The following is a 26,568-nucleotide window of genomic DNA, read 5'->3' as shown; positions in this document are numbered from 1 at the left end:
AATAAAGAGACACCGGAATTATAAAACCTATAAGGCATTCTACATGGGTTTCGAATTTAGTCCCAGTAAGAAAGAAGAATGGAGATATACGGTTATGTATAGATTTTAGAAACTTGAATATATCTTCCCTTAAGGACAATTATGAATTACCTAACATGGAGATTTTATTACAAAAGGTAACCGGTAATGAATTACTATCTATGATGGACGGATTCTCAGGTTATAATCAAGTCAAAGTAAAAGAATCCGAAGAATATAAGACTGCTTTTACCACACCTTGGGGTACCTATGTTTATGCTAAGATGCCTTTTGGGTTAACAAATGCAAGGGCTACCTTTCAAAGGGCAATGGATGTTGCTTTCGATGGATTGATTGACTTGATCATAGTTGTCTACCAAGATGACCTTACTGTTTATTCAAAGAAAGCAGAAGACCATTGTAAGCACCTAGAGAAGATTTTTGTAAGGGCCCTTGAATTTGGAATCTCTTTAAATCCTAAAAAATGTCAATTCGGGGTAACTAAAGGAAAATTGTTAGGTCATGTCGTCTCCAAGGAAGGGGTTAGAATTGATCCTGAACGGGTAGCAGCCATCGATAACATTCAGATACCTAAAACGACTAAGGGAATCCAATCTTTCTTTGGGCAAATCAATTTTGTGAGAAGGTTCGTTTCTAATTTTGCTGAAATTGTTAAACCTATTGCTAAGATGCTTAAGAAGGGTGCAAAGATTGCTTGGGATAGTGAGGTTGTATGGGCATTCTCTAAGATAAAGCAAGCTATCAAAGAAGCCCCAGTTCTAAAGTCTCCATATTTTAAGAAGTCATTTCAGTTATTTTCATTTGCCTCTTATCATACCATAGCCGCTGTCATGCTACAAAAGAACGATGAAGGCTATGAACAACCAATTGCATTCTTTAGCAAGAGTTTACAAGCCGCTGAATTGAATTATGATATAAATGAAAAACAGGCTTATGCTTTGGTTAAAGTAGTTAAATCTTTTCGACCTTACCTAGTAGGGGCTGAAGTTATCGCCTATGTGCCAAATGCTGCCATTAAAGACATATTTAGACAATCTGAAACCATTGGAAGACGATCTCGTTGGATAAATCAAATCCAAGAATTCAATATAGATATTTAAATTACTAAATTAGTTAGAGGGCAGGGTCTAGCTAAGCTTATGGCGGAGTCAAATTTGGAGGCCGTGCAAGTCAACCAAATTAGTGATGAACATGCTAAAGTTAGTATTGGGAGATGCCCTTGGTACACAGATATAGTGTATTATTTGCAACATACTAAATGTAGAGATAATGAATGAGAATCAGAAAAGCACCATTAAGTTACAAGCTGCAAAATATGTTTTAATTCAGGGTGATTTGTATTGGAAAAATCAAGATGGGATTCTATTGTTTTGTTTAGATATTGCGCAATCAGAGGTTATTCTCAAGGAAATGCATGAAGGGGTTTGTGGGGGTCATTTCTCGGCAACGACTACAGCACATAAGATATTGCGAGCGGGATACTACTAGCCTCAGCTTTTCAAGGATTGCCATGCATATATTCGAAAATGCGAAGCTTATCAAAAATTTTCCGGTAAGTTAAAGTATGATGGCGCTCTCCCATTAAGGCCAATGCAAGCAGAAGAACCTTTCCAAATGTGGGGGATTGATTTTGTAGGAGAAATCGGTAAAAAGTCAAGTGGTGGACATAGCTGGATTTTAGTAGCCACTGATTACTTCACCAAATGGGTGGAAGCTATACCTACTCGGCAGTCAACAAGTAAAGTGGTTATTAAATTTCTTATGGAGAATATCTTGACTAGATTCGGAGCCCTACAAAAAATCATAGCAGATAATGGTATGTCTTTTAGGTCTAACGAATTTGTTGAGTTTTGCAGGAAGTATGGTATTGCAGTTTCATATTCATCTCCATATCACCCCCAAGGTAATGGACAAGCGGAATCTAGCAACAAAAACATTCTAAAGATCATCAGAAGAATGCTAGATAACAATAAACGCACCTGGGATTCAAAGCTAAATTTAGCATTATGGGCGGATAGAATCACGGTAAAAAAATCAACAGGTTTCTCTCCTTTCAACTTGGTATATGGCAAAGAGGCCAAGCTTCCCTTAAATAACTTGTTACCTGTTTACAAATTTGTGACCAAAGAGCAATTAGAAGATGTTAATTTTATGGAAAATAGGTTAAATGCTTTGATTGAGCTGGATGAGGTAAGAAGCGTAGCGCAGGAACAAAGTATAAATAAGCAACAGCAGGTCAAGTTTCTTCATGATAAAAAATCTTCTAACCGATCTTTTAAGGTAGGAGATTGGGTTTTAAAATGGAATGCTAGGGATCAGAACAAAGGTAAGCACGGCAAGTTCGAGGCTCTATAGCTTGGACCATTTGTTATTTTTGATAAAGCTGGAGAGCAATCTTACTTTTTGCAGGATACGGAGGGTCGTATACATGATTTTCCAGTTCATGGACAGTATCTCAAACCATTTTTTCAGTAAGCTTGAAAGGGAAGTTATTCTGCTTTTCTTTGTTTCCTTTATTATTCTTGTTCCTCCTTTCTTTTGTTTCATTTCATTTTTTTAGATTTTTATGGGTGGATCCGCAAACTGATTTTCTTTAGTTTATTGGCAGGTCTGCTCCTCCAGAGATAGCTGAGATCTCGCTATGCTCACAAGGATCACACGTCCCCAAAAAGAACCACTGATGGAGCCCAAAAATTCAAAATTTTAGGCATCCATTCGAGCATATTTATCAGTATCAGCGATCATAATAAATGTGATGCATTTGAAGATGATGATGATTATGTTTACATGCTGATAGAGTCTTGAAAAGATGGAGAGCTCTTTGGTCCTGGATGCATAAGAAAGTTGTTTTGATAGATGACTTATTGTGTAGAAAAAAGTGAAGTGCTGTATAAATTAGTATTTTGGAAATCATTTAACATTATTGGCTAATCTGTTCTGTACGTTGGCTTGGAAGGTTTTACCACCAGGAAACTATCAGCTGTATATGATAATGATAGATACAGCAGCATCAATGATATGATTAAATCACCCACTCACAGAAGATATAATGGAATATATATTTTGATTATGTCAAACAAAGGAAATAAGAAGCAACCAATGTTCTGAAAAGGAAATGGAATATGAGTCTGATTATTTCAGTGTTTAGGATAGAGATGTGTATTATCATACATGACACCCTGTGATTGATACTAGACAGAATGGAGGATACTGGACCTAAGGCGGTTCATCAGGGATTTTCAGGCAGAATTCTAAAGATTGTTTGAGCAGATAAGAGGCAACTATATATACAGATTTGACAGGGCATTGCGTAGTTCAAAAATACAGATAAAATGAATCATACAGATGAAGTGACATATTTCAGCAATTGGAAACAAGACATATAATGAGTGTTGGACGGGTTGGGCACTTCTTGATTGATGAAGATCTGTATATTGTTTGAAGCTTTGGGAAATGAATTCAAAGATGCACGTTCAGATTTGTCTACAACATAATGCATTATTTAGTTGCAACAGTGAAGGGTATTAAAATATGAACAAATTATACAGATTTGGCATAGGATTGAAGATATTTGTTTCATGATCATAATAAACATCTCAGCCATGGCATTCTGTCAAATATATGGAATTGCTATTGAAATGATTCAGTCACAGGATTACTGTGTTTCTTGTCTCCGTCCAGTAATGTTCTATTTTAGATTTGGAGAGAATAAAAGACCCTGTTCCAGGAGTCTCCTGAAGCACATGAGAAGTGTCGTTCTGAAGAAACATTTCAAATCTTAAGAACCTAATCATTTTGCAAGGCTTCATACGTGAAGGATATATGTGTTGCTAGTCATTTTTGTATAATTAAATTAAAGTTTATTTTTGTGTTTTTTACAGGTCTGAAGGTTCAGGCTGGAAATAAGAGGCATCACCACACTGAACGTGGTTGAAACCCAAGGATGGAATGAGATCCCGTGACTGTTTTCAGTAAGGAATTTGTGTGAAAAAACAGCACCATCACACAGCGTCAGTTATGCCTGGGATTCACGCTCCTGCCATTTGCAATTTTTTTTAATGAAGTTGCCAAGAACGTGAGGGAATCTTCCATTCTTTCGCATCAAAGAGGATTGGAGGCTATCTGCAAATGAAGTCATATCACGACTCAGCACAAACTCAGATTTCCTTTTGTATCACTGGAGTGCAAAGATAATGACAAAATACCATCCACGGATGATTTAAACCGACAAAAAATCCTTTTAGTTTGGAGTCACAAAATGCCTGGGCCAAATGTTATGTTACTTGGAGGATATAAACAGTGAACGTGCATGGGAAATCAAAAGACCTACGCGAATTGGAACAAAGCTCATGTATGAAACATGCATTCAATCTGATAGCGTCCTTTGGCATCGCGTGGTAGTAACAAAGAAACAAGTCGCAAGCAATAATCCTTAGATTGAGCCATTCCTATGCCTCAGCGATTAAGCACTTCCAATCCAAAATCATGGTTTGATGGAATGTGAGCGCAATTCATTTGACGAAGTCTGGATATGCCAGAAGCATTGACATGTACGCGGGGAAGGAAATATTTGAGCCCAGTTGACCTTTATAAAAAAAAGGAAGAGAGAAAATATAATACGCAAAACAATATAACTCTTAGCCATATTAAATTAGGATTATCTTAGGGTTAAATATTCAGTTAATTGTTATGAAGGGGTGTGATTGTTAGAAGAGTAACCGATGCCTTTACGTCTTCTATAAATATGTAATGAAAAAATCAAAGGAGGGAGAATACAATATTCAGAGGCATTCTTATTTTTCTTTAAAAAAATATTCTATCCCGTGTCTTATGAAATATTATATTTTCTCATCGGCAAAGGAGTAACCTGTTGAACCAGGCCTGTGGATGGTGGATTTTTGAGTCAGTTTCATTCGGTCCTGATATATTTGCTGTGGATAGATCATCCTTAGGGAGTGTCTCCACTTATAATTTTTTCGACATAATCTGTAAGCGCATTTATTTCTATTTGCAGTAGAGTTTAACTTATTATTAAATTGTGTCCTTTATAAATGTCTTTTATTTATTTTTTATAAATATTTTAATATTCGGATAAGTGGACGAGATCATTATCGCATTTTAAATTTGAAAAACATAAATATTGTAAAAATAATTTATTGTTTCCGTATTTATGTCTAATTTGTCTCAGTAGGAGTTAAAGTGCATTTTAGACTTATTTAAAATTGCATTTAAATAATTGATCCGTCACGTCTGATTATTAAAATTGTTTATAGTTTAATATATTGAACTTTATAAAATTGTACGTTTCAACTAATAATTTTGACTCTATTGCCCATCTAATTAAGCACTGGTCTTTTGCTCTAAATTTATAGTCCATATGCTGGCAACTGTTTCATTTCTTTCCATTGAAAAAATTAATATATTCATCTGTGCGTTAATTTATATTTATACTTTATTTAAAACATTATCTCAATCATTTTCTTTTGTTCTCAGTTCATAAATCGCTAGTTTAAAGTTTTCATATATTTCTTGCCATTGGGAAAATGTTTATTGTGTTCGCATTCTAATCGATCTGTTTTAAGTGTCTTGGATTTAAGTGTTTTGTCCAAGATTAGGTACACCCGCCTCAGTTTTGCAAAGCCGGACGTGCAGAGAAATTGGACTGTGTTGTTCAGTTCCGTCAAGTTGGCCTTAACCGATTGGATATCCCAGCATCGAGCAGGCAAGGCTCGTAGGATTCCAATCTGCGGTTTTGGGAACCAACAATGGGCATACCGCACTTCATATAAGGTAACTACGGGACACACTTCGTTTTAGTTGATGTATGGGAAGGAGGTCGTGGTAACAACTGAATTCATGGTACCAAGTTTAAGAATCGCGATTGAAAACAAGCTAGGAGATATGGAAAGCCTAAGGGAAAGATTATATAATTTAAATAAACTTGACGAGCGATGATTGTAGGCACAATGAGCCAAAGGAGTTACACAGAACACACATGGCATGACAAGCATTTGAAGTTGAATAGATTTCAAATAGACCAACTAGTGTTAAAGTATAATGGGCGCAACAAGATCGGACCAGGCAAATTTAAAGTAAAATGGGTCAGGCCATATAAAATCCACAAAGTGGGCGATAATGGAGTAATTAAACTAGAGACGATCGACGAGAAGGAAGTGCCTGATGCAATGCACGGGTCGAAGTTGAAAATTTATCATGAAAGAAATAACGTGCTGCCGCAAACGAACAACTTAGAGAGAGAATTTTAAAAAAAACAGTGATTAGTAATGTATATATGTATATGTGTAAGATAAGTAATAATAAAGTCAAATGAGAGAACTATAAATACAGCAAGGACAAAATTATAGTGACGATGAGATCAAATAGCACCTTACGACCAGCTAAGGCAATGTATTAAAAAAAGGAAAAAAAAAGTTATAACGTACAATCTTGGTGGAAAAGAGAGTACTATACGGTCATACGGACAAGGACCAATGACACATAAAGAGGATACCGTACGGTCTTCTTGAACATCTCTGGAAAGATACCATATGTTGGGATTAGGAGAACATTAGCTGGGGAGGCTATCACAGTACACTGTACGACTTCTAGATGCCACACCACCCTACCGTACAAGCATAGAGGGGGGAAACAAACATACCGTACAAAGGAAAAGGACAACACACAATAACACATAATGTCGTACGTCATACGAACACACAGCGAAGCACAAAGAGAAAAGGAAGTGTCGTACGAAGTTAGTGGTTTACTAAGCGTATGGCCAATACAAAGGAAGGAACGAAGAGAACAATACTATCACCGTACGACTATATGGCCTACACAGAGGACAAAAACAACACCGTACAGGCATGAGGAAATAAAGCAGTTGGGGAAGGCATCAAAACATAGATTAGCATGTGGCCTTGAGAGGGGACCGTACGGCTTTGAGAAAAGAGTAGCAGCATCAAGTATCATCACATATGTACGGCTAGGAAGAGCATATTAGGGAATGGATTCAGCTTGCAGAAACGTATGGACAAGGTGTATACCGTATAGCCACAAAAAGAGAGAAGCATTGCATCCGTACAGCCATAGCAAGTAAAGGAGTAAATATGAATTTGTCAATAGCTACCGTGTCATCATTCAGAGAAAATTGCAACTGACCTAACCATCTTTGCTCTCTTTGTAAAAAGACAAAAGAAGCAACAGTTATGCAATCAGCCAGAAAGAGAGCTTGGAAAAAGTTGAAAGAAAATATGACTACAACCATGAACGAAAAAGTGAAAACCTTGTCGTCCAGAGTACATGTTGCAGGTGGCACAAGTACAAGAGCTAGTAAAAAGAAAGGCAAGCAAACAGCACAGCCGGCTGCAACGGATAATCTCACAGCACAGAATGTCTCGTTCGAGAGTTTGAATGGAGCAGAATGCAGGAGATGGTGGCAAGAGACACCTGATAACCATCCGGTGAAGACCGACATTCGGAAGGCACAGGTTGAATGGGCAATACAGATGCCTATATTCTGCATTCGAGACTATGAAGGGTTCCTATGCACAATGATAGAGACGTACGATAGGTTCTCTCGAACCAGTTCGTTTTCCTGTCTTGGATGCAACCTAGTAATATCATTCAGACCACCGTATTTTTCACAAGTATTCGGAATACCTGGTCATGCTTAGGGTGGAAGGAAAATCGACAACGAATCGAAAAAATTGAGTGGAGAGGTAAAGGCACAACTGATACAGTTGGTATGTGGGGATTTGACATAGATGGAGAAAGAAGCCCTCACGAACATGTCGAAGGGTAGAGGACTAAAGAAGTCTAACATTCAAGAAGGGCACTGGCATTGTCTTATGGACATAGTAAAAAGTCGCCTCAAAGGATCCAGCCACGCTTTAGACATTTCATTCCCATAGGTGGCGATGATGAACGGGATCCTACATGGACGAGTGTATGATTAAGTTGCATTGTTGGCAGCAAGGATGTATGAATTTTTGACATTGCAGCATAAGACGTTCTATATACCGCACTATGCAATTGGGCATTTTTTGGAGGCAACGATGTAGATGATTCCCCATGACGTGTTGGAAGCCAAGTCGGGACCACTCGCGCCAGGCTAACCCCCTATCATGTAGTGGAGGCACCTCGACACACTTGGGAGCAAGACCATGGATGGACAGAGACGACCGAGACCGGACGAAGGAGATACTGATAGTGGTCGCAAGGAAACTTCTCCTGACAAGAGTGAAACCGAGGGGGAGGACGAAGAGGTGGAAGCGATTACAGCGACACCATTAAGATTTCCGCAGCTTATTCTCTCGACGACGACACACTTGGCTCCAGTGGGTACACACGACATTCCAGGGTTTGGTCAATTCAGACCACCAGTGGTGATGACTCCGGCTACAATTGCAATTCCACTAGCTACAAAGGCACTACCCATTTCGGAGGCCGTAGCCGTAGGGGGGGCAAAGTCACATCCATCACCGATGCCGATAGCCATTTTGGAGGTAACGAGGGAGCCTATTCGACAAATGTTGCCAATCGTACCTAAGGCAAGGGCTGATATACTTATTCCGGATGAGGAGATGACACTCAAGAGGGAGTGATGGAGATAACAGCACACGAGGGTTTGAAGACACCCGGTGTTTATTTGGAGGTAGTGGGATCAGATGCAGTGGTTATGGTAGATGCAGCATTGCTAGTAGCGCCTGAGGAGTTAGACAGAGAGAGTAGAGCTCAAATGTTGAGCACGTACTTGAGTACGAGGTTTAACCATATCCCAGCACCACGAGCAACAAGCATTTGTACACTTGTGCGGAAAGTAGCCCCAAAAGGAGATCCACTACAGACAAAGGTGGAGAGCCACCCGACATAGACCAATGGGATACCACATAGCACTGTTGAGCGGATGGCGAAAGAAATGGAGATGGACATGGGTGCCCAGCAGTAGCCTACAGTAGGGCAGGAGACACCGACAATAGAGGCTTTGGAGACATTTCTCGCTGATGTGGCAACTCATGCTTGCCAAGCGGTGGCCTCTACACAAACACTTCCCTTGGACTCAGTCGTAAAGGAGTTGGAAAGCATCATATCTTTCATGAGTGGGAAGTCCAACGGCCTTTACAGTGTGTTTTGAGGACTGCGAATGGCCGAGTATAGAGACTGCAGAGATGCGCCAAGATTGGCCACTATGAGGGAGATGAGTATGGAGAGCCGCATTGAGACTCTAATTGAGGAGATAGTCTGGATACACGGGGATGTTTATTATACCCTTCAAAGGAGTCAGGCAAACCAGGTAGTGGCAGAAAGGGCTCAAGGGGAGTCAGCTACCAGGGTAGCAACGATGAGGGCGGAACTAGCTGCAGAGAAGGCAGTTTGGGAATCGAAGAGAGCATCCTAGGTATCTAAGAGGACAATATTTTTGGCCTAGCAGAATCAACTTCAGCAAGTGGTAGCTGAGAAGGAGAGGGAGCTCGGAGAGATTGTGGAAATGATGCAATCAGCCTTAGAGATTCAAATGGAGGTTGAAGCAGATTTGAAGGTAATACAGGACAAGTGTGGGAACTACAAGCAGAGCTAGATGAGCTTAGAGCACGAACGTCTACTACACCAAGGATGTGTCCCTCTTCCTAGTTGTCTAATCTTGATGTAATTTTGTTTTGGTTATAGTTGAGTTTTGTTGTAAGGGTTGTCTCTATTTTGTCGTTTCAAGATGACTTTACTTTTTGGGAGTGATGATGTTGTCAATAAAATTTATATTGTAACCAACGGGTAGAATTGTATCCGAAAGAGCGCATGACGGTTGAATCACTCCTTCAGAAAAGTATATGTACATCATCCGAAGGGACAATTGAATCATCATTATCATTGTAAGCATTATACTTGGAGTTGGATATTGTGGATATGAGTAAAGTCACTGTCCTGTGTTAGATCTTAATCTACTGAATGTGATAAGTATCCTTTTACCCTACACGGTAAACACAAAGAAGCAAAGGAAGACACCAAAGAAAGGACTAGGGTTCCTTCTGTGGCCGAAAGAAGCCCAGCACAGAAGGATAAGGAACAAGGGCGACCAAGGTTCCCAAACCCTCTTTGAATATTGTCGGATGAGTATCATTGTCTAGTGAGCACACAACAAGGTCTCACTAATCTGATGTAGCTTGGAGCAAGAGTGCAGAACTGCCACTTCATGCCCCTGTCGAGGGACATGGGCATATAAAAGTTGGTGATATGCTGATCCATAGCCTGGTGCTGAGGAAAAAGGAGCTCCAAAGTACGGCCCAAAGCTAAGTGGCCTCCCAAAGATAGAGCACCAGGTAATGCTAGTCAATGTACTTGAAAAAAGCCGATAAGGACACGTAATATCTGAAAAGACAGTAAGACCTCCTGTGATGTCATAGTAGACATATTTTGCTAGTGTAATTTGAAGAAGAGGTGCCATGAAGAAGGAAAAAAATTGTTATGAGAATATTTGGAATCTTCACAAAAACAGGAGCCCCTACATTTAAGGGCTCCATATTCGAGTAGAAAAAATATGCTGGGGCTAGAATTTGCCCCACCAGCTCAGCAAATTTATTTGCCCCTTGTCAAGCATCCACAGAAAATTGTTTAATGGCATGTGGTATACTATGATGAACACTAATCTAGATGAAGCTGATTAGCATTCACTTGGCATAATTACATTGTTTGAACTTTGAATTACTTGCTAACATCTCTTTACCCATCTATTTGAGGATGTGTCCTACTAATTTTGAAGATTGATCAATACAATCTAAACAGCTCTTACCAAATGATGAACACTAATCTAGATGAAGCTGATTAGCATTCACTTGGCATAATTACATTGTTTGAACTTTGAATCACTTGCTAACTACTCTTTACCCATCTATTTGAGGATGTGTCCTACTAATTTTGAAGATTGATCAATAAAATCTAAACAGCTCTTACCAAACAAGATTGAATAATTTAGTACAGAAATCAGAAATGATTGATAAGGACCTCATGCAACTTCTAGAAATACCTGAAGATAAAGCAGTAATCTCATGGGCTTTAACTATGTAGTGCCACACATGAAGTGGGAATATATGGTAAGTGTATCTACAACTACATTTATGGTATTTCCTCTTCAACTGGAACTAATCCAATAAAAAAATCAATTCAAAAAGAGAGCCAGGCTCACAGCAACCGGAGTACAGATCAACAACCACAAAGTGGACATTTGGCAAGTAAATCTAAAAAGACATACACTGGTTTTCTCTTCAAACTGACATAGCAAAATAATAAATTCAATCAAACCTCCCGCTTCTAGTTTGAAACAGCATTGTTAAAGTTGAACCAAAAAATAAGAAGAAACAGATAGAACTATGTTCATGCAAGATAATTACATAATGCACACCAAGTATCCTAGGAAAAACCTATTAGGATTAAACCACAGACAGAAATAACAATTACATGCAAATATAAACAATATTAGAAAACATTTAATCGCACAAAAGATAACACGAGACACCAAGATTTAACGTGGTTCACCCAATCCCTGGGCTACATCCACCAAACAGCAAGTCCAATATTATTACGATCCAATGATTACAATCCATAATCCCTTACAGCTCAATATCGCCACAAGAAACAGCATCACACAGAATGAAAAACCCTAAACCTAAGCATTTTTGCCGCTTTAGGGTTATAACTAATTACAACATGTCAGCCCAAAATTTCTGATAAAATAGGGCCCAAAAAAAATTTCAAAGAATTATGAAGTATGTACAGTACTTCCCTGATCAATCACCACAAACTAACAAAACCCTCTTAACAAGGGAAACAACATAGCCCACCAAAAACAGTCCTTTTATTATGAATCATAACGGAACCAATACAAAGTTTTAGCTGCTCAAAAGTTCGAAGTTTCATAATCTCAGATGACTCTGAAAAACTTATTACAAGATGAATATTATCATAATACACATGCCGAAATGCATCTTCAGTAACCAGTACAATCTTGACTCTAAAGCATTAAGAACATATAATAGAATGATGTTGTTCATTGTCTGTATGCGTTCATTTACTTTACCTGTATGGTAAACATTTGGCGCCGTTGCCTTATGAATCTGGAAGGTGGGAGGAATGAAGATTAATGCCAAATCAGCTTAACAAGGATCGGAATAAGGTGAAGGGAAAAGATGGAATCCGTATTGCGCAAGAGAATTTAATTCTGACACAGCAAGCCGAACGCCGACGGAGATTCCAGAAGATTGCCGACAAAAACCGAAGTGCAAAGGAATTGTTGGAGGAGACTCGGTAGCGGGTGGAATTGGTGGAAGAAGCACGGGAGGAGTTCTTGAATTTGTGTTCGCCGAGGGAAGAAAATTCAGACGGAAGAGCATCAACTCGAACGGCTCGCAGTGCCGACGGAGTACAAGCGTGGAGTGACCTCTTCGTCCAGGATAGACTTTCGCAGGAAACAATTTCGGAGGATCCTTCGTCTTCACCAAGGTTCGCAGCTGTCGACACCTCCAGTGTGGGAGTTCAGACTGCCGGTGTGGGAGTGCCGACCGCCGGTGTGGGAGTGCCGACCAGTGTAGGAGTGCAGACCTCCAGTGTTATGGCGGGACCCAAAGAAAAGCTGCCGAAATTTGAAGGCGATGGTACAGCCGACCCCCTCCGACATTGTAAGACATGTGAGACGATCTGGCGGGCAAATGGAATCACAGATGCCGACGAATGGGTCAAGCAATTTCCGGCAACCCTACGGGGTGTCGCGATTGATTGGTTTTCGGATATGGATCCGCAGAAGCTGGATACATGGGATAACATTAAAAAGGAGTTCTTGGCAGAATTTAAACTCTTGCGGGATGATAATGAAATCGTAGCGGAAATTTTCAATACCAAGCAAGGGAAGCACGAAACTGTCTGTGTCTACGCCAGGAGATTAAAAGACTTAATAAACAAAATGGAAAGCAAGCCAGTGGATGGATTGCAGAAAAGGTGGTTTGTGGACGGCCTACGCTCACAGTTGCGGAGGAAAATGAAAATTGTACCACCATCGTCATATGTTGATGCTTATAACAGAGCATTGGACCTTGAAAGTGCGCAGAAGACAAAGAAGAAGAAAACTAGCTCCTCTGACTCTGATGATGACGAATTTGATACAGATGATAGCAGCGACGACGAAGGTAGTAGCAAAAGGGTTCGTGCCTTACAGAAGGATATGGTTCGAATGATGGAGTTTAAAAATATGCAGAAAGAGCCAAAAGGTAGTGAATTGTGGTGCATGGAATGTAAGACCGACGGTCATACTAAAGGATCGTGTCCAAAGAACCAATTCTGTGACATCTGTCAAATCATGGGACATTCGACAAAAGACTGCCCCTTTAACATGAAAACAAGAGGATCTCCGCAAGTGCTTCTCACACAGGAGGCTTCTCCGTCAGGTGGTAACGGAAACACGAATGCCGCCGGCGCTACATCTGGAGGATACAGGAATAATCGGCGTGGACAAAATAACAACAACAATAACAATACCAATACGAGCAGAAGCCGGATTCAATATGATGCAAACGGACGACTGATTATTCAGTGCCGAGCATGTAACTTGTGGGGGCATTTTGCGCGGGAATGTCCAACAACAAATACACCTCAACTATTGTGCCGATGGTGCGGATCCGGCGATCACGACGACTCAAAATGTCCAAAATCCGGAGTGAACTTGATCACTGTTGGAGCCGATGAGGAAGAAGTTCTGGCAATTACGTGGCAACAAGCAAAAGAATACCCGGACCCCGCCGAAGAAAAGAAGAAATTTGCGGCAGCACGAGCAGAGATTGGAAAAGTATCTCAAGCAATAACACCTCCGGACACCGCTGGCACTTCAGCAAGGAATTCTGCAGAACAAAACATAGTACGACAAATTTTGCAAATGGAGGTGCAAGTAAAGGTAAGTGATTTGCTTCTCACCATGCCCCAACTTCGATCTGCTCTTTCAAATATGGCAAGAGAATCAAGCCTCGACAAGGAAAAATCACCGGGAGAACCAAGTTGATGGAAAGAAAAGGAAATTGTTACGAGAGGAGAAGATCAGATGTTGCTTGCGCTGACGTCCGGACGGCACCCTGCAGTTGTCGAGATGGGGATACTTGGACATGTTCTCACAGACACCATAGTGGATGGAGGGTCCGGCGTAAATGTATTTCCAGAAGAGACTTGGAGGAAACTTGGACAGCCGACATTGTGGCCTCCAAGGTTTCAACTGTTGACCGCCGATCAACATAGTATTAAACCACTGGGTATTCTCATGGCACAGCCGGTAACCATTGGCACCCAGCCGTTCCTGATGGATTTCGTGGTGATTCCATTGAAAAGGAAAGGCTATGATGCCATCCTGGGCCGCGGGTGGCGTATCGAAGCAAGAGCTCGACACGACTGGAAGAAGAACACTTTATCCCTCGAAAGTAAAGGCCGTCGATTCGTCATTGATCTGCATACCCAAATGGTAGGGGAAGAGGCCCTGTCATCAGATTCTGAGGGAGAGGAGGACGAAGGTAGACGACGGATGGAACCGGATCAGGAGGGCGTCCTTCGATTGGACGGAGGAACATCGGATGACGACTTGGATTTCGTCAACGACCTCTACCACTGGCAAATGGGGGACTATGAATTATTTCACAACTATAATGTTCTGTCAATTGAGAACGAATATCCGAAGGAGTTTACTAAAGTAAAGGAGGGGGAGGCACCGTTGGATGTTACACCCGCCCATGCATTCAGTGAAGGAGAGATAATCAAGTATAATGAAGCTACGCTACAAACAATGAATTTGGGGGACGAAGCAAAGCCGAAGAATATACTAGTAGGAGATAATTGGGATCCAGTACTCAAGGCCGCGACATTCAAGATATTTATGGACTACAAAGATGTGTTTGCATGGACATACAAGGACTTCAAAGGAGTACCGCCGAAAATGGGTGTGCACCGCATTTCGCTGGTGGAAGGAGCTGTACCTGTACGGAAGCGACCCTACAGGATGAACAAGAACTATGCCGCCCGGGTTACGGAGGAAATCAACCGGATGCTGGAAGCCGGCATTATCTTCAAGGTACAGACTAGCGAATGGGTGTCACCGATAGTCATTTCATTGAAGAAGGATACTATTCAGATCCGGATATGCATTGATTTCAGATGCTCGAATGCAATAACGATCAAAGATCCTTTTCCGATTCCATTCACAGATAGCATTCTGGAGGAGGTCGCGGGACATGAAATCTACTCTTTTATGGACGGATTCTCTGGATATAATTAGATTTCTATAGCGGAGGAGGATAAGTTGAAGACAACGTTTGTTGTTGAAGATGGGGTCTACGCGTACAACCGGATGCCTTTTGGGTTGTGTAATGCACCGGCCACATTCCAACGGATTATACTGCATATCTTCGACAAGATGTCTGTGGGAAATTTCAAAGCCTTCTTGGATGATTGGTCAGTATTTAGCATGGAGGACGGACACCTGGCAGCACTTGGTGAGTGTATGGAGAGATGTCGCAGGGCCCGGCTAGCATTGAATCCCAACAAGTGCAGATTCATGGTTCCGCACGGCAAACTGCTCGGACACATTGTCTGTAAGGAAGGATTAAAGACGGATCCCGACAAGGTGAGAGTCATTCTGGAAATGCAGCCATCTACTAATGTGACGGAGGTAAAATCTTTTCTCGAGCATATAGGTTATTATCGGAGATTTATTAAAAATTTTGCCAAAGTGTCCCAACCGTTAGATAAGCTAACCTGCAAGGAAGAATCATTTAGATGGGATAAAGAGCAGGACGAAGCATTTGAAGGGCTAAAGGTACGACTGGCTACGGCACCCATCCTAGCATATCCGGACTGGAATAAAGAATTTCATGTTCATGTGGATGCCTCCAACTATGCGATCGGCGCGACCCTGGCACAAACTGGTAATCGCGGACTGGATCATCCTATATACTTTGCCAGTCGGTTGCTCTCAAAGGCCGAGCAGAACTACAGCACGACTGAAAGAGAAGCGTTGGGAATGGTTTATGCTGTGCAAAAATTCCGCCATTATTTGCTTGCTACACCGTTTGTGTTTTATGTTGATCACTAGGCCCTGTTGTACATGATTAACAAACCCGTCATCCAAGGGAGGATTAGCAGATGGCTGCTACTGTTGCAGGAATTTACTTTCAAAATCATTGTCTGGCCAAGAAAGAAACACATCAGTGCCGACCACCTGTCACGGATCAAAACGGGGGAACCAGCAGATGGTGTGAATGACAACTTCCCTGACGCACAGCTATTTCAGATTGGGGTACTGCCGAAATGGTACAGGAGTATTGGCGAGTACCTATCAACAGGACAGTTTCCCACGGGGATGTCACCAAATGATAGGCGCAAGTTGATAATCAGGAGTCGTACATTTCAATTGATCAATGGGTTGCTCTACAAAATGGGGCCGAATCATATTCTTCGGCGGTGTGTATTGGAAGAAGAGATACCGCAGGTGTTAAAAGAAGCACATGAGGGTCCTGCGGGAGGACACATGGGACCTGACACCACGGCACGGAAGATATTACTCGCAGGACTCTGGTGGTCGACGGTGTACAATGATGCACGCGAATGGGTCGTCGGATGTGACACTTGCCAACGGGCTGGGAAGCCGCTGAAGAGAGATTTCATGCCACTTCAACCCTCTCATGCGCAGGAACTTTTTGAGAGATGGGGACTAGATTTCATTGGACCACTGAGGGTGAGCAAGACTCAATGGTGCCGCTACATCATTGCTGCAACGAAGTACCTAACCAAGTGGGTGGAGGCTTGTGCGTTACCAGATAACTCGGCCGTCAGTACCACGAGATTTATTTATGAACAGATCATCACAAGGTATGGAATCCTGTTACAATTAACAAGTGATAGGGGAGGTCATTTTGTTAATCATGTTATTCGACTGCTCACCACTCAATTCAAGATTTATCATTCACTGTCGAGTCCGCACTATCCAAGAGCAAACGAGCAGGCAGAGGCCACCAATAAAATTCTAGTATCCATCATCTACAAATCCTGCGCGATTGGGAGGAGAACTTACCCACTGCCCTGTGGGCTTACCGCACGGCGTACAAGGTGACGACAGGGCACACACCATTCCAGTTAATGTTTGGACAGGAAGCAGTGGTCCCAGCAGAATTCATGATTCCGAGTCTACGAATAGCGTTGGAAAACAAATTGGATGATGACGGAAGCTTACAAGAGCGATTGAATAATTTGAATAAATTGGAGGAAAAACAGTTGTTGGCACAGTGGGTGACGGAAGTGGCGCAGAACAGACGCAAGCTCTGGCATGATAAACATCTGAAACGTAGCAGATTCCAGCCGGGACAGTTAGTACTGAAGTATGATGGCCATAATGAAATCAAGCCGGTCAAATTCAAAGTGCAATGGGTTGGACCATATCAGATCCAAGAAATTGGCGACACTAGGGCAATCAAACTGGCAACCTTGGATGGACAGGAGATAACTCAGTCAGTTAACGAATCCAAGCTGAAACCATATCATGCAAGAAATTTCTCGTCGTCATTACAGCACTCCCTGGCGGCGACGTCGTCCGAGGTACCCCTATTATTTGATGTATTCGAATTTTGAGGAAAAAAAAAAAAAAAAAAGGGGCCCGCGAATATAAGGGCCCGCGGGCTGAAAAGTCCAGCGAGCAACTGCCTGTCCACGGGCAGTAGAAGCCCTGCGGACAACTGCCTGTCCGCGGGCAGTGAAAGCCCCGCGGACAAAGACCGCAGGACAAGACCGCGGAAGGTCCCGTGGACAGTCTGTCCGCGGGTGGTTATAAGCCCCGCAGGCAGCTGTCTACAGGCACAAATTTTTTTTCTTTTTTCTTCCTTGCCAGTGATAGCCGCAATCATTTTTGCCAAAATTTTTGGCAACCTCCGACGGTAAGAGAAAAGACCATGGGCATAACACAAAAAGACCTCCGCCGTTAAGCTTTCTTCTGCGGGAACACAAAATGCATGGCCAGAGTCTGGAGGAGAGCAAGATTCTAATGAGACTACAGCAATCTACAGAACAGGGAGACATTGCCTATTATTATCATACAGTGAGGCCGCATGGATATTGTGTAAGCCGGTAATCGCAATATGAATCACAGCAACAGCCATACTGCATTTTGCAATTGATACACATAGTTTCTTGGTTAAGTTGTTCCTCTCTATTTAGACGGGTTGCACCAATATTTTTCTCTCCCATGGGAGGGTTGGGCGGACAATTCTTTTCCGCGGATTTACCGACCGTTCCCATTGCCTGCCAAGGAGAGTAAGGGGGGACTATATAGGGAAGCCGATACCATTTTGCATGGAGTCAGCGGGCAAGCGGAAGCCGTGGAAGAGTCACTTGGCAGCTACCATGGAGAAGAATTCAAGAGTTTTGGCATTGGGAATTCGAGTTGCAGGCCCTTCCGGTTCCAGTAGCAAGAAACAGAAGACCAAGGAGGAACTCACTCATCTCACCGTCCAGTTTGAGTCTTAGTGGAAGCGAATGCCGGAAGTGGTGGCAGGAGACCCCTGAGGCAGACCAAGTTAAACAAATTTTGGTGCGGGCACAGGTACATTGGGCTATTCAGCTTCCCATTTTTTCTATCCGGTCGTTCGAATCAGTTTTGCGCACCATGATAAAGACATATAGCGCTCCGAGCAAAACAAGTACATTCCTATACAAGCAGCATCAAATGACAGTATCTTTTAAACCGAGGGATTTCACTAGGGTTTTCGGCATCCCTGGCCCCGATGGAAGGAAAGTGGAAATCAGGAATCATAAACTGTCACAGGAACGGAAGGAGCATTGGATAGCTCTAGTGTGCAGGGACCTTACACCCGTGGAAAGGGAGACAGCGGTTCAGGGGACAAAGTGTAGAGGGCTTCACAGAGACTTTATTCGGGAGGGTCATTGGCGTTGTATCATGGACGTCATCAAGAGCAGGTTGACAGGCGCCACCCGGGCCTCAAATATTGCATTGCCGCAGATTGTGTTTATGAATGGTATCATGCAGGGAGTGGTATATGATTGGGCCTCAGTACTTGCCGACAGGATGGAGGAATTCATGTCGCTTCAGCACCGAACATTTTTTATGCCGCACCATGCCATCGGGTTGTTTCTAGAGGCTGCAGCTAGCCAGATTCCAATGGATGGCTTTGAGGCTCCTCCAAGGGGCAAGTTGGCAAACGGGGAGCCTCCCATATTCTACTGGCGACACTTAGATACAGAAGGATCAGCAGTAGGTCACAAGAAAGTACTCCGCAAATTGGCTCCTTCCGGAGAGACCGATAGCGGACGAGAGGGCACTTCGATGAGTGACGGGGCTGAGTCCATGGAAGAAGAGGAGAGCACATCGGCTAAAGTTGACGGTGAGACAGCGGGTAGTGGGCTCACATTCTTTACCCCTTCTCAGCTGTCAACTTCAGCGCACTTGACTACCTTTTCGACAAACATTCCGACGTTTGGTCAGCGCCGTGCCCCGGTTCTTATGACTCCTCCAGCGGAGGCAGATGTCCCACGGACAGTGACGGAGGTAGTTCCACAGGCACTGACGGATGATGTCCCATAGACAATGACGGATGTGGTTCCACAGACACTGACGGATGCCATCCCACAGATAGTCCCCGAGTCATTGCCGACGGCTGTAGCGGAGTTGATTCCAGTTCTACCAGCAGATGTCATCGTAGCAGTCACACCAAGAGCACAGTCGCCACCACCCAAGTCTGAGCCGCAGGTTCGGTTGGAGGTCATTGATTGTGATGCGGTGGTCACCGTCTCATCATCCTTTTTAGCAGAGGCCGAGTCAGCCTAGCCAGTACCGGAGGCGAACATGGAGCTTGCGCAGTTTGACCAACCGGAGGTGATCGATAGAGCTTGTGAGTTTCTGAGGCAGCAGTTCCGACTCACTCCGACGAAGCGAGGTCTGTCCATTCAGTCTCCTAGGCATTCAGGAACATGGCCAGCAGTACCAGAGCCTCAGCTTCAAGAGGAGGGAATGCCACATGTTGTGGTTGTGCCAACAGCAGAGAAGGCGGCACCGGATGTGGGCATGGCTCCCGCTGATGAGGAGGAAAACAATGATGCGGAATGGTCATTGGAGGCCTTCGCCAAGGAGGACTATGGGTGAGATGAGGACAGGTGTCGAGATTACCTCAGGACTATGAAGTCTGCATTGAAGAAGGGCCACGATGTGGCAATTCAAGCCCCGACTCGGCGGAGGGAGTGGCACTTGATCAGAGCGTATATCCGTGGGATTTGTCCTCGGCAATTTCAGACTTGCTTTATAGACAGGGGCTGGCCGGCAACGAAGACAGCTGAGATGTTGGCAGATTGGGCCACTGAGCCAGAGTTGGGACCCAGTGACACCCCTATGATGAAGCTGGCACATGAGATTGTGGGATTGTACAAAGATGTTTACTATGGTCGTCAGTGTGCGGAGACGAACAAGGTTGCAGCAGAGCAATCATTGGCAGCTGAGACTGAGGCTAGACAGAAGCTAGCCGCCGACTTGGCCGACCAGCGGGCAGCATGGGCCACAGAGCGGGCAGCACTACTGGCAAATTTGGCAGCAACGATGCAGGAGAGAGACGCGGCTAAGCAAGGTATGGAGGCAGCGGTTCGAGATAAGGATGCGGCTGAGCACGAGATGCAGTCAGCTAGGACGCAAGCCATGGATGCGGCACTTCTTTTAAAGGAGGCCGTCGAAGTTAATTCTCAGATTCAGACAAATCTCCGCATCTGGACTGAGCAAGTGTACGAGTTACGTCGCCAGCAACACACTTCTAGGACACCCCCTTCTCTCTAGTTTCTTTTGTGGTCTGTAAGTTGTCTCCTAATTTTGTTAGTCGTCAGGAGACCACTGTTTTTTTTGGGTGTTAGCCGACTGGATGGGTCCAGCGGTGTTTCTGTATTCTGTAGCCGACGGTCCGGCGGTGTTTCTATATTTTGTAGCCGATGGTCCGGCGGTGTTTTTGTATTCTGTAGCCGACGGTCCGGCGGTGTTTCTGTATTCTGTAGCCGACGGTCCGGCGGTGTTTCTGTATTCTGTAGCCGACGTCGTCGGTAGATAGTTTGTAGCGGATGGAATATTTGTGGCCGACGGACTCCTTCAGGAAGGTTCGGCGGTAGTATTTATAGCCCGTCTGGGATCTTTGTAAATGATCAATCATCTACTATTGCGAATCTAATTCTGTTGTTCGTGTTCATTGTCTGTAAATGCGTTCATTTACAGACAATGGACACGAACAGCAAAATTATATTCGCAATAGTAGATGATTGATCATTTACAAAGATCCCAGACGGGCTATAAATACTACCGCCGAACCTTCCCGAAGGAGTCCGTCGGCCACAAATATTCCATCCGCTACAAACTATCTACCGACGACGTCGGCTACAGAATACAGAAACACCGCCGGACCGTCGGCTACAGAATACAGAAACACCGCCGGACCATCGGCTACAGAATACAAAAACACATTTACAGACAATGAACACGAACAGCAGAATTATATTCACAATAGTAGATGATTGATCATTTACAAAGATCCCAGACGGGCTATAAATACTACCGCCGAACCTTCCCGAAGGAGTCCATCGGCCACAAATATTCTATCCGCTACAAACTATCTACCGACGACGTCGGCTACAGAATACAGAAACACTGCTGGACCGTCGGCTACAGAATACAAAAACACCGCCGGACTGTCGGCTACAGAATACAAAAACACCACCGGACCGTCGGCTACAGAATACAAAAACACCGCTGGACCACCATCGGCTATAGAATACAGAAACACCGCCGAACCGTCGGCTACAGAATACAGAAACACCGCCGGACCCATCCAGTCAGCTAACAGATACCAAATTAAATATCTATCTAAAATAATACTGAAATAGTGAAATTTGAAGCCTTCTATCTCTAGATGATATCATCATCACCACACACTCTGAACAGAAAAAAGAACGAAATTTCGTCACCACCATAGGGGAAGATTCAAAGAAATATCTCCTCGGTATAGTCGCATTTGTTTTGGTAGATTTGCTCTTCATGCATTGGAACCTGTTTGGATCACATCTGAGCAGATAGAAGCAGATAAAGTTAATTAATGAACATGTGTAGGCAACTATAAGTTCCTAGGTGGAAGCTAATATTATTGAATGCCAGAAAAAAAGAGTGATTCTCTAGAAAGAACAGTACTTTATATAGACTAGTAAAATGTCAAAATATGCACGATAATCACTGCTTCCTTTTCCCATGTCCAATAAAAAGAACATAGACTTTTAAGACCACTGCACATAAAATCACCATTCATGAGACTTATGAAATCACCATTCATGAGAATTATGAAAAGCCCAACTAACAAGAGTCCTGCTGTTACATAAACTGAAAGCCACGGCATGATGTAGATGAGCTGGTGATGAATAGAAAAAATAACATACGTTGCCAACTACCACAATGTCATAATTAGCGAACTGGACAAACGCTGACAGGATAAGCATATGCAAAGTTGAAATGCCACGATGTCAAAAATTCCACATAATCTCAGACAAGGAACACAGCTTAGATAAGGAACACAACCAGGAGAAATAGCATAGAACTTCATAGATAAGATCAAACAGCAAATATGGAAGAGAAGAGTAAATAATGACCAACTGAACAGGAGAACATTGATTTGCAGAACTGGTGAATGAAAAGATCTGTCTGGCAGCTACACCATAGTTCAACAAGCATGACCTTGTAGGAGACGAGAATAGGTAAATTTATCCAGTTTGTTTCATTTGCAGATTCTTCAGCTATCCACATGGTTGGTATGTAGCATGTCATAATGCATGTTATGATTACAAGTATCTGACATATGGCATATGTAAGCCTAACAATGAGTCAAGTTGCATTTGTGGCTAAGAATTTATCCTACTCTAGTGTTACTAGTCTAAGACTATGTCCAGACTCATATCAGACCTCTGGCATATCATGTGTTTTGTTCTCTTGTTGTACTGTATTCAATGTAATGATGCTTTATAAAGAATATTGTATGGTGTAAACCTACCTTAAAAGCATTAATTTAAGCCTATAATATTAAACTTCAGGTCACTTTCTCATGGCCAATAACCAGCACAGTAGATGTGCTAGACTAGTGCATTAACTGCATATGAACAATACTAACAAATGAAATAAGAAAGGTTTCTCACTTAAAAACAACGTAAACAGATATACGGTTTATTCACAGCAACGCTATTAATTTATACATTTTCATCTTTATGTTGCAATTTATGAAAAAGTGCCTTTAGAGCATGACATAGTGGCATATATCTTCACTGTGTGCAAAATAGAAAACAACTGCAAAGAAAGTATTATTTGGCATTATTAAAGGTAACTCGGTTGATAACAATTCAATTATGAGAGAACTTGTGATTCAGAAAGCTTCTTAGTTTCAAACTGTACCAATGACAGTACTTATGCATGATGCTAAGATGTTCTCACCTTCTCACTACAATGAGACAAGTTAGCTTATGATTTTTACAAAAAATAAAGGTTGAACCAAAATTTGCATTAGATGTTGCCAACTTCACAATGGAAAAATCAACTTAGCAAAATAGCAATGCAATTTTTATTCTTTTATCAGCGTGAAATCACTAATCCACACTGAAATGTGAAACCAAAAATCCAAACAGGCCTTTACCACATAATTAGACGCAATTTGTTCACCCTTGATATTATCAACTGCCATCTCAGAAGCATGCCGAAGAGAGAGAAGGTAAAGACCCAGAGTAAGATCGCCAAGGCTCCATTCTTGCATTTCAATAGTACTCCGATGCAAATTTGTAGCAATTTCTACAAGAGAGCGAGTGCTTGCAGGACCAGGCTGATTATCAGTTTTATCTAGAAGACGAATAATAAAATTTAATCATTAACACAGTTTTATCCAGAAGAATTACATAATTATATATGCACTTTAAAAATCTCCAATCTTAAACAAATAAATATTCATTAGAAACTGCAAGAACATAAGTTGAGCTCTAATTTATTGACTACAGACTCATATAAAAGTGCATAAAGCTTCTGAAACGATAACCTAAAGTAAATCCTCCTTCAGTGTGGATACAACATGCAGTCACATTATCTTAATGACATGCAACCACCCAAAAGTTAAAAACTTTTGTAAACTGGAAACAATTCATACATAAGCAGATTTATAAGTTTTTGTCTATAAACAACAGACAGGCAAAAAAAAATCTATTAGGATCTGAAACATGCTATAAGCAAGGAAACGGTGGGTCTGTTGAGCATTTATTGATTTACGGACTAACAGATATTTTGGTGGGACCATTAAAAATTGGATCTTTCAATCAAAGATCTTCTATAACAGATTGATTTACAGACTAATAGATATTTCAGTGGGACCATTAAAAGTTAAATCTTCCAATCAAAGATCTTCTATAACAGCTTCTTGAATTGGACTGACACATTAATTTCAATCTCATTTAGACATAGATTTCAATTTTCATTGACAACTATAGCCAATGCAGTCCAATTGTACCACAGATTGCGCAGAGTTTAGCTTTCCAACCAGTCATATGTTCAGTTTGGTCCCACATCTGACCCCATTTCACTCCCTGGTTGAGTGTTGACTGGCAAGCTAAATCAAAAGCAAGAGGAGAACGATGTAGGCAAGGGTTTCAGTAATCATGTTTATTTGTACTTATTGTAATTGATTTTGGTAGTAAATCAAAGCATGCATTAGAGAAGAGAATGTTATAATAGAAATTTAATGTACAAAAAACCCTTCCTATTAAGACTAGTACTATGAATGGCATAGTAAGAAAGTAACATGTGGATAGTTGAAGCCACATCCATGTGTTTTGTGTTTTGGTCTGCATGGCCTTTTTTGGTTTGTGTTTTCTTGGTAGTTCTGGCATCAGTTTCCTGAGCCTCCCTGTATTCCAAATGAGAATTAAATTTGGCTAAGTCTGGAGTAGAGAGTTGTTCCTGCCTTTTAGGGTTTTAGTTTGAAGGACTTTCTAGTTAGGGATAGAGAACTCAGATGAAACGTTGAGTTAAAAAAATCCTCAAATGATAAACAGTAATTTTATTTTGGCAGGACTGACCTGGTAACTTGACAAGCACTGACAGAAGCAAGAGAGGAAAAGTGTTTGATCCTAAGATCAGAATAGTTGAAAAGGCAAGTGGTTGGATGAAAATGATTACAATCTGAGATCATTTTTGACAGCATCTTGAATCTAAAAGGCACGAAAAGCATAAAAGAATCACTAAGTCTGGAAATATCCCTAAGACATCTCTGAAAGCATTCAAAGAGGGAAAGCATGGAGAAATGGTAAAATGACTAAGTATGAATTGGAGGAGCAAGGTAGAAGTGCAAAACAACTAAGTCAGGAAATCAGAAATGTGATAAAACATCAAAAAATCCTGATGAGTGTTACAGCATCATGAGAAGAGGTTTTCAAAAGGGACCAAATTTTCTCCATATGTCAGCACTTGAAGAAGAGGATGCTATTTCACTAAAATTTTAGCAGAAATCTACATGGCATATTTAAAATAAGCTTTGAAAAGAAATTGCGAGGCAGAAAAAGGGTTTGAAAACTAAAAGAAATTTACCTCCAAGAGCAGCAACACTTCAGAATGCTACTCTGCCACAGTATGGGATTCTAGTACCATACAAGAATTTATCTCTTCATGAATGGCCACTGGTGCCAATATAAGTTGCCAAGGAAAGTTAGAAAAAAATAAAATGTGCCACCCATATTGTACTGCAACCATCAATAGGGACCAAGTGAAATTGAGCTACATGCCAAGGCAGAAGCACAGGAGTAGCTAATCGGCAACTCTGACTGTGTCTTCAAGATGTCTACAGGAGGTCTTTGCAGTGAGGTATCGATCACTATTTGATTCATTTGTTGAGGATATGTTTACCAAGTGAAAATTATTTCTGGGTGCTTATATATATGTGCCTACAATCACTGTTTATCGCCTGCAGTACAGGTAGTTTAATGCACACTACTGACAAAATTATAACAGATACAAGTAAACACAAGGTAACATCAGAGAACTGCTAGATAGTTTACATAGAGTGATAAGCCCAACAACAATGATACCAATGATAACGATAATGCCCTCTTCCATCCGAGAGAGTGTACATATAACCTCCATGGGGGTGCGACGTGAACTGCCACGACCATAACTACTACCCCTCGGCCACACTAACATCCACGACATCATTAACATTAACAACATTTTAGACAACATATAACATTATACACGACAACATATAGCATTATACGAAATGGAAAAACATTTAGTGTCTTCCATTACCCTGTCATGGATGAAGATGCTCTTGACTCTTACTTAACAGCTCATAATCTAATGAATATCACTACTTTACTACAGTGTGTGTATAATGGGTGTTACTTGGCATGAAACTAACTTCAGCGAATGCAAAAGCATAAAATTGTGATTACTTTAAGGGAGATCTA

The 26,568-nt window shown here is 41.9% G+C and overlaps 1 protein-coding gene across 1 annotated transcript in view; it reads right to left on the bottom strand.

Annotated features, from left to right (window-relative positions):
- The window catches only part of LOC149544207 (alpha/beta-Hydrolases superfamily protein), a 170,371-nt gene that overhangs the window by 76,192 nt on the left and 67,611 nt on the right, over positions 1–26,568 (bottom strand). The window contains exon 3 of the mRNA XM_089798721.1: positions 23,760–23,959. Within this exon, the coding sequence (XP_089654847.1) occupies positions 23,760–23,959 (200 nt within the window). The remainder of the gene's footprint in view (positions 1–23,759; positions 23,960–26,568) is intronic.

Source organism: Cupressus sempervirens, chromosome 8, assembly GCF_028749045.1.
Source record: "Cupressus sempervirens isolate cs-2001-9-10 chromosome 8, ASM2874904v1, whole genome shotgun sequence".
NCBI classification, from domain to species: domain Eukaryota; kingdom Viridiplantae; phylum Streptophyta; class Pinopsida; order Cupressales; family Cupressaceae; genus Cupressus; species Cupressus sempervirens.
The sequence above is the reverse complement of the archived record's forward strand: the minus strand, read 5'-3'. Positions and strand labels throughout refer to the sequence as shown.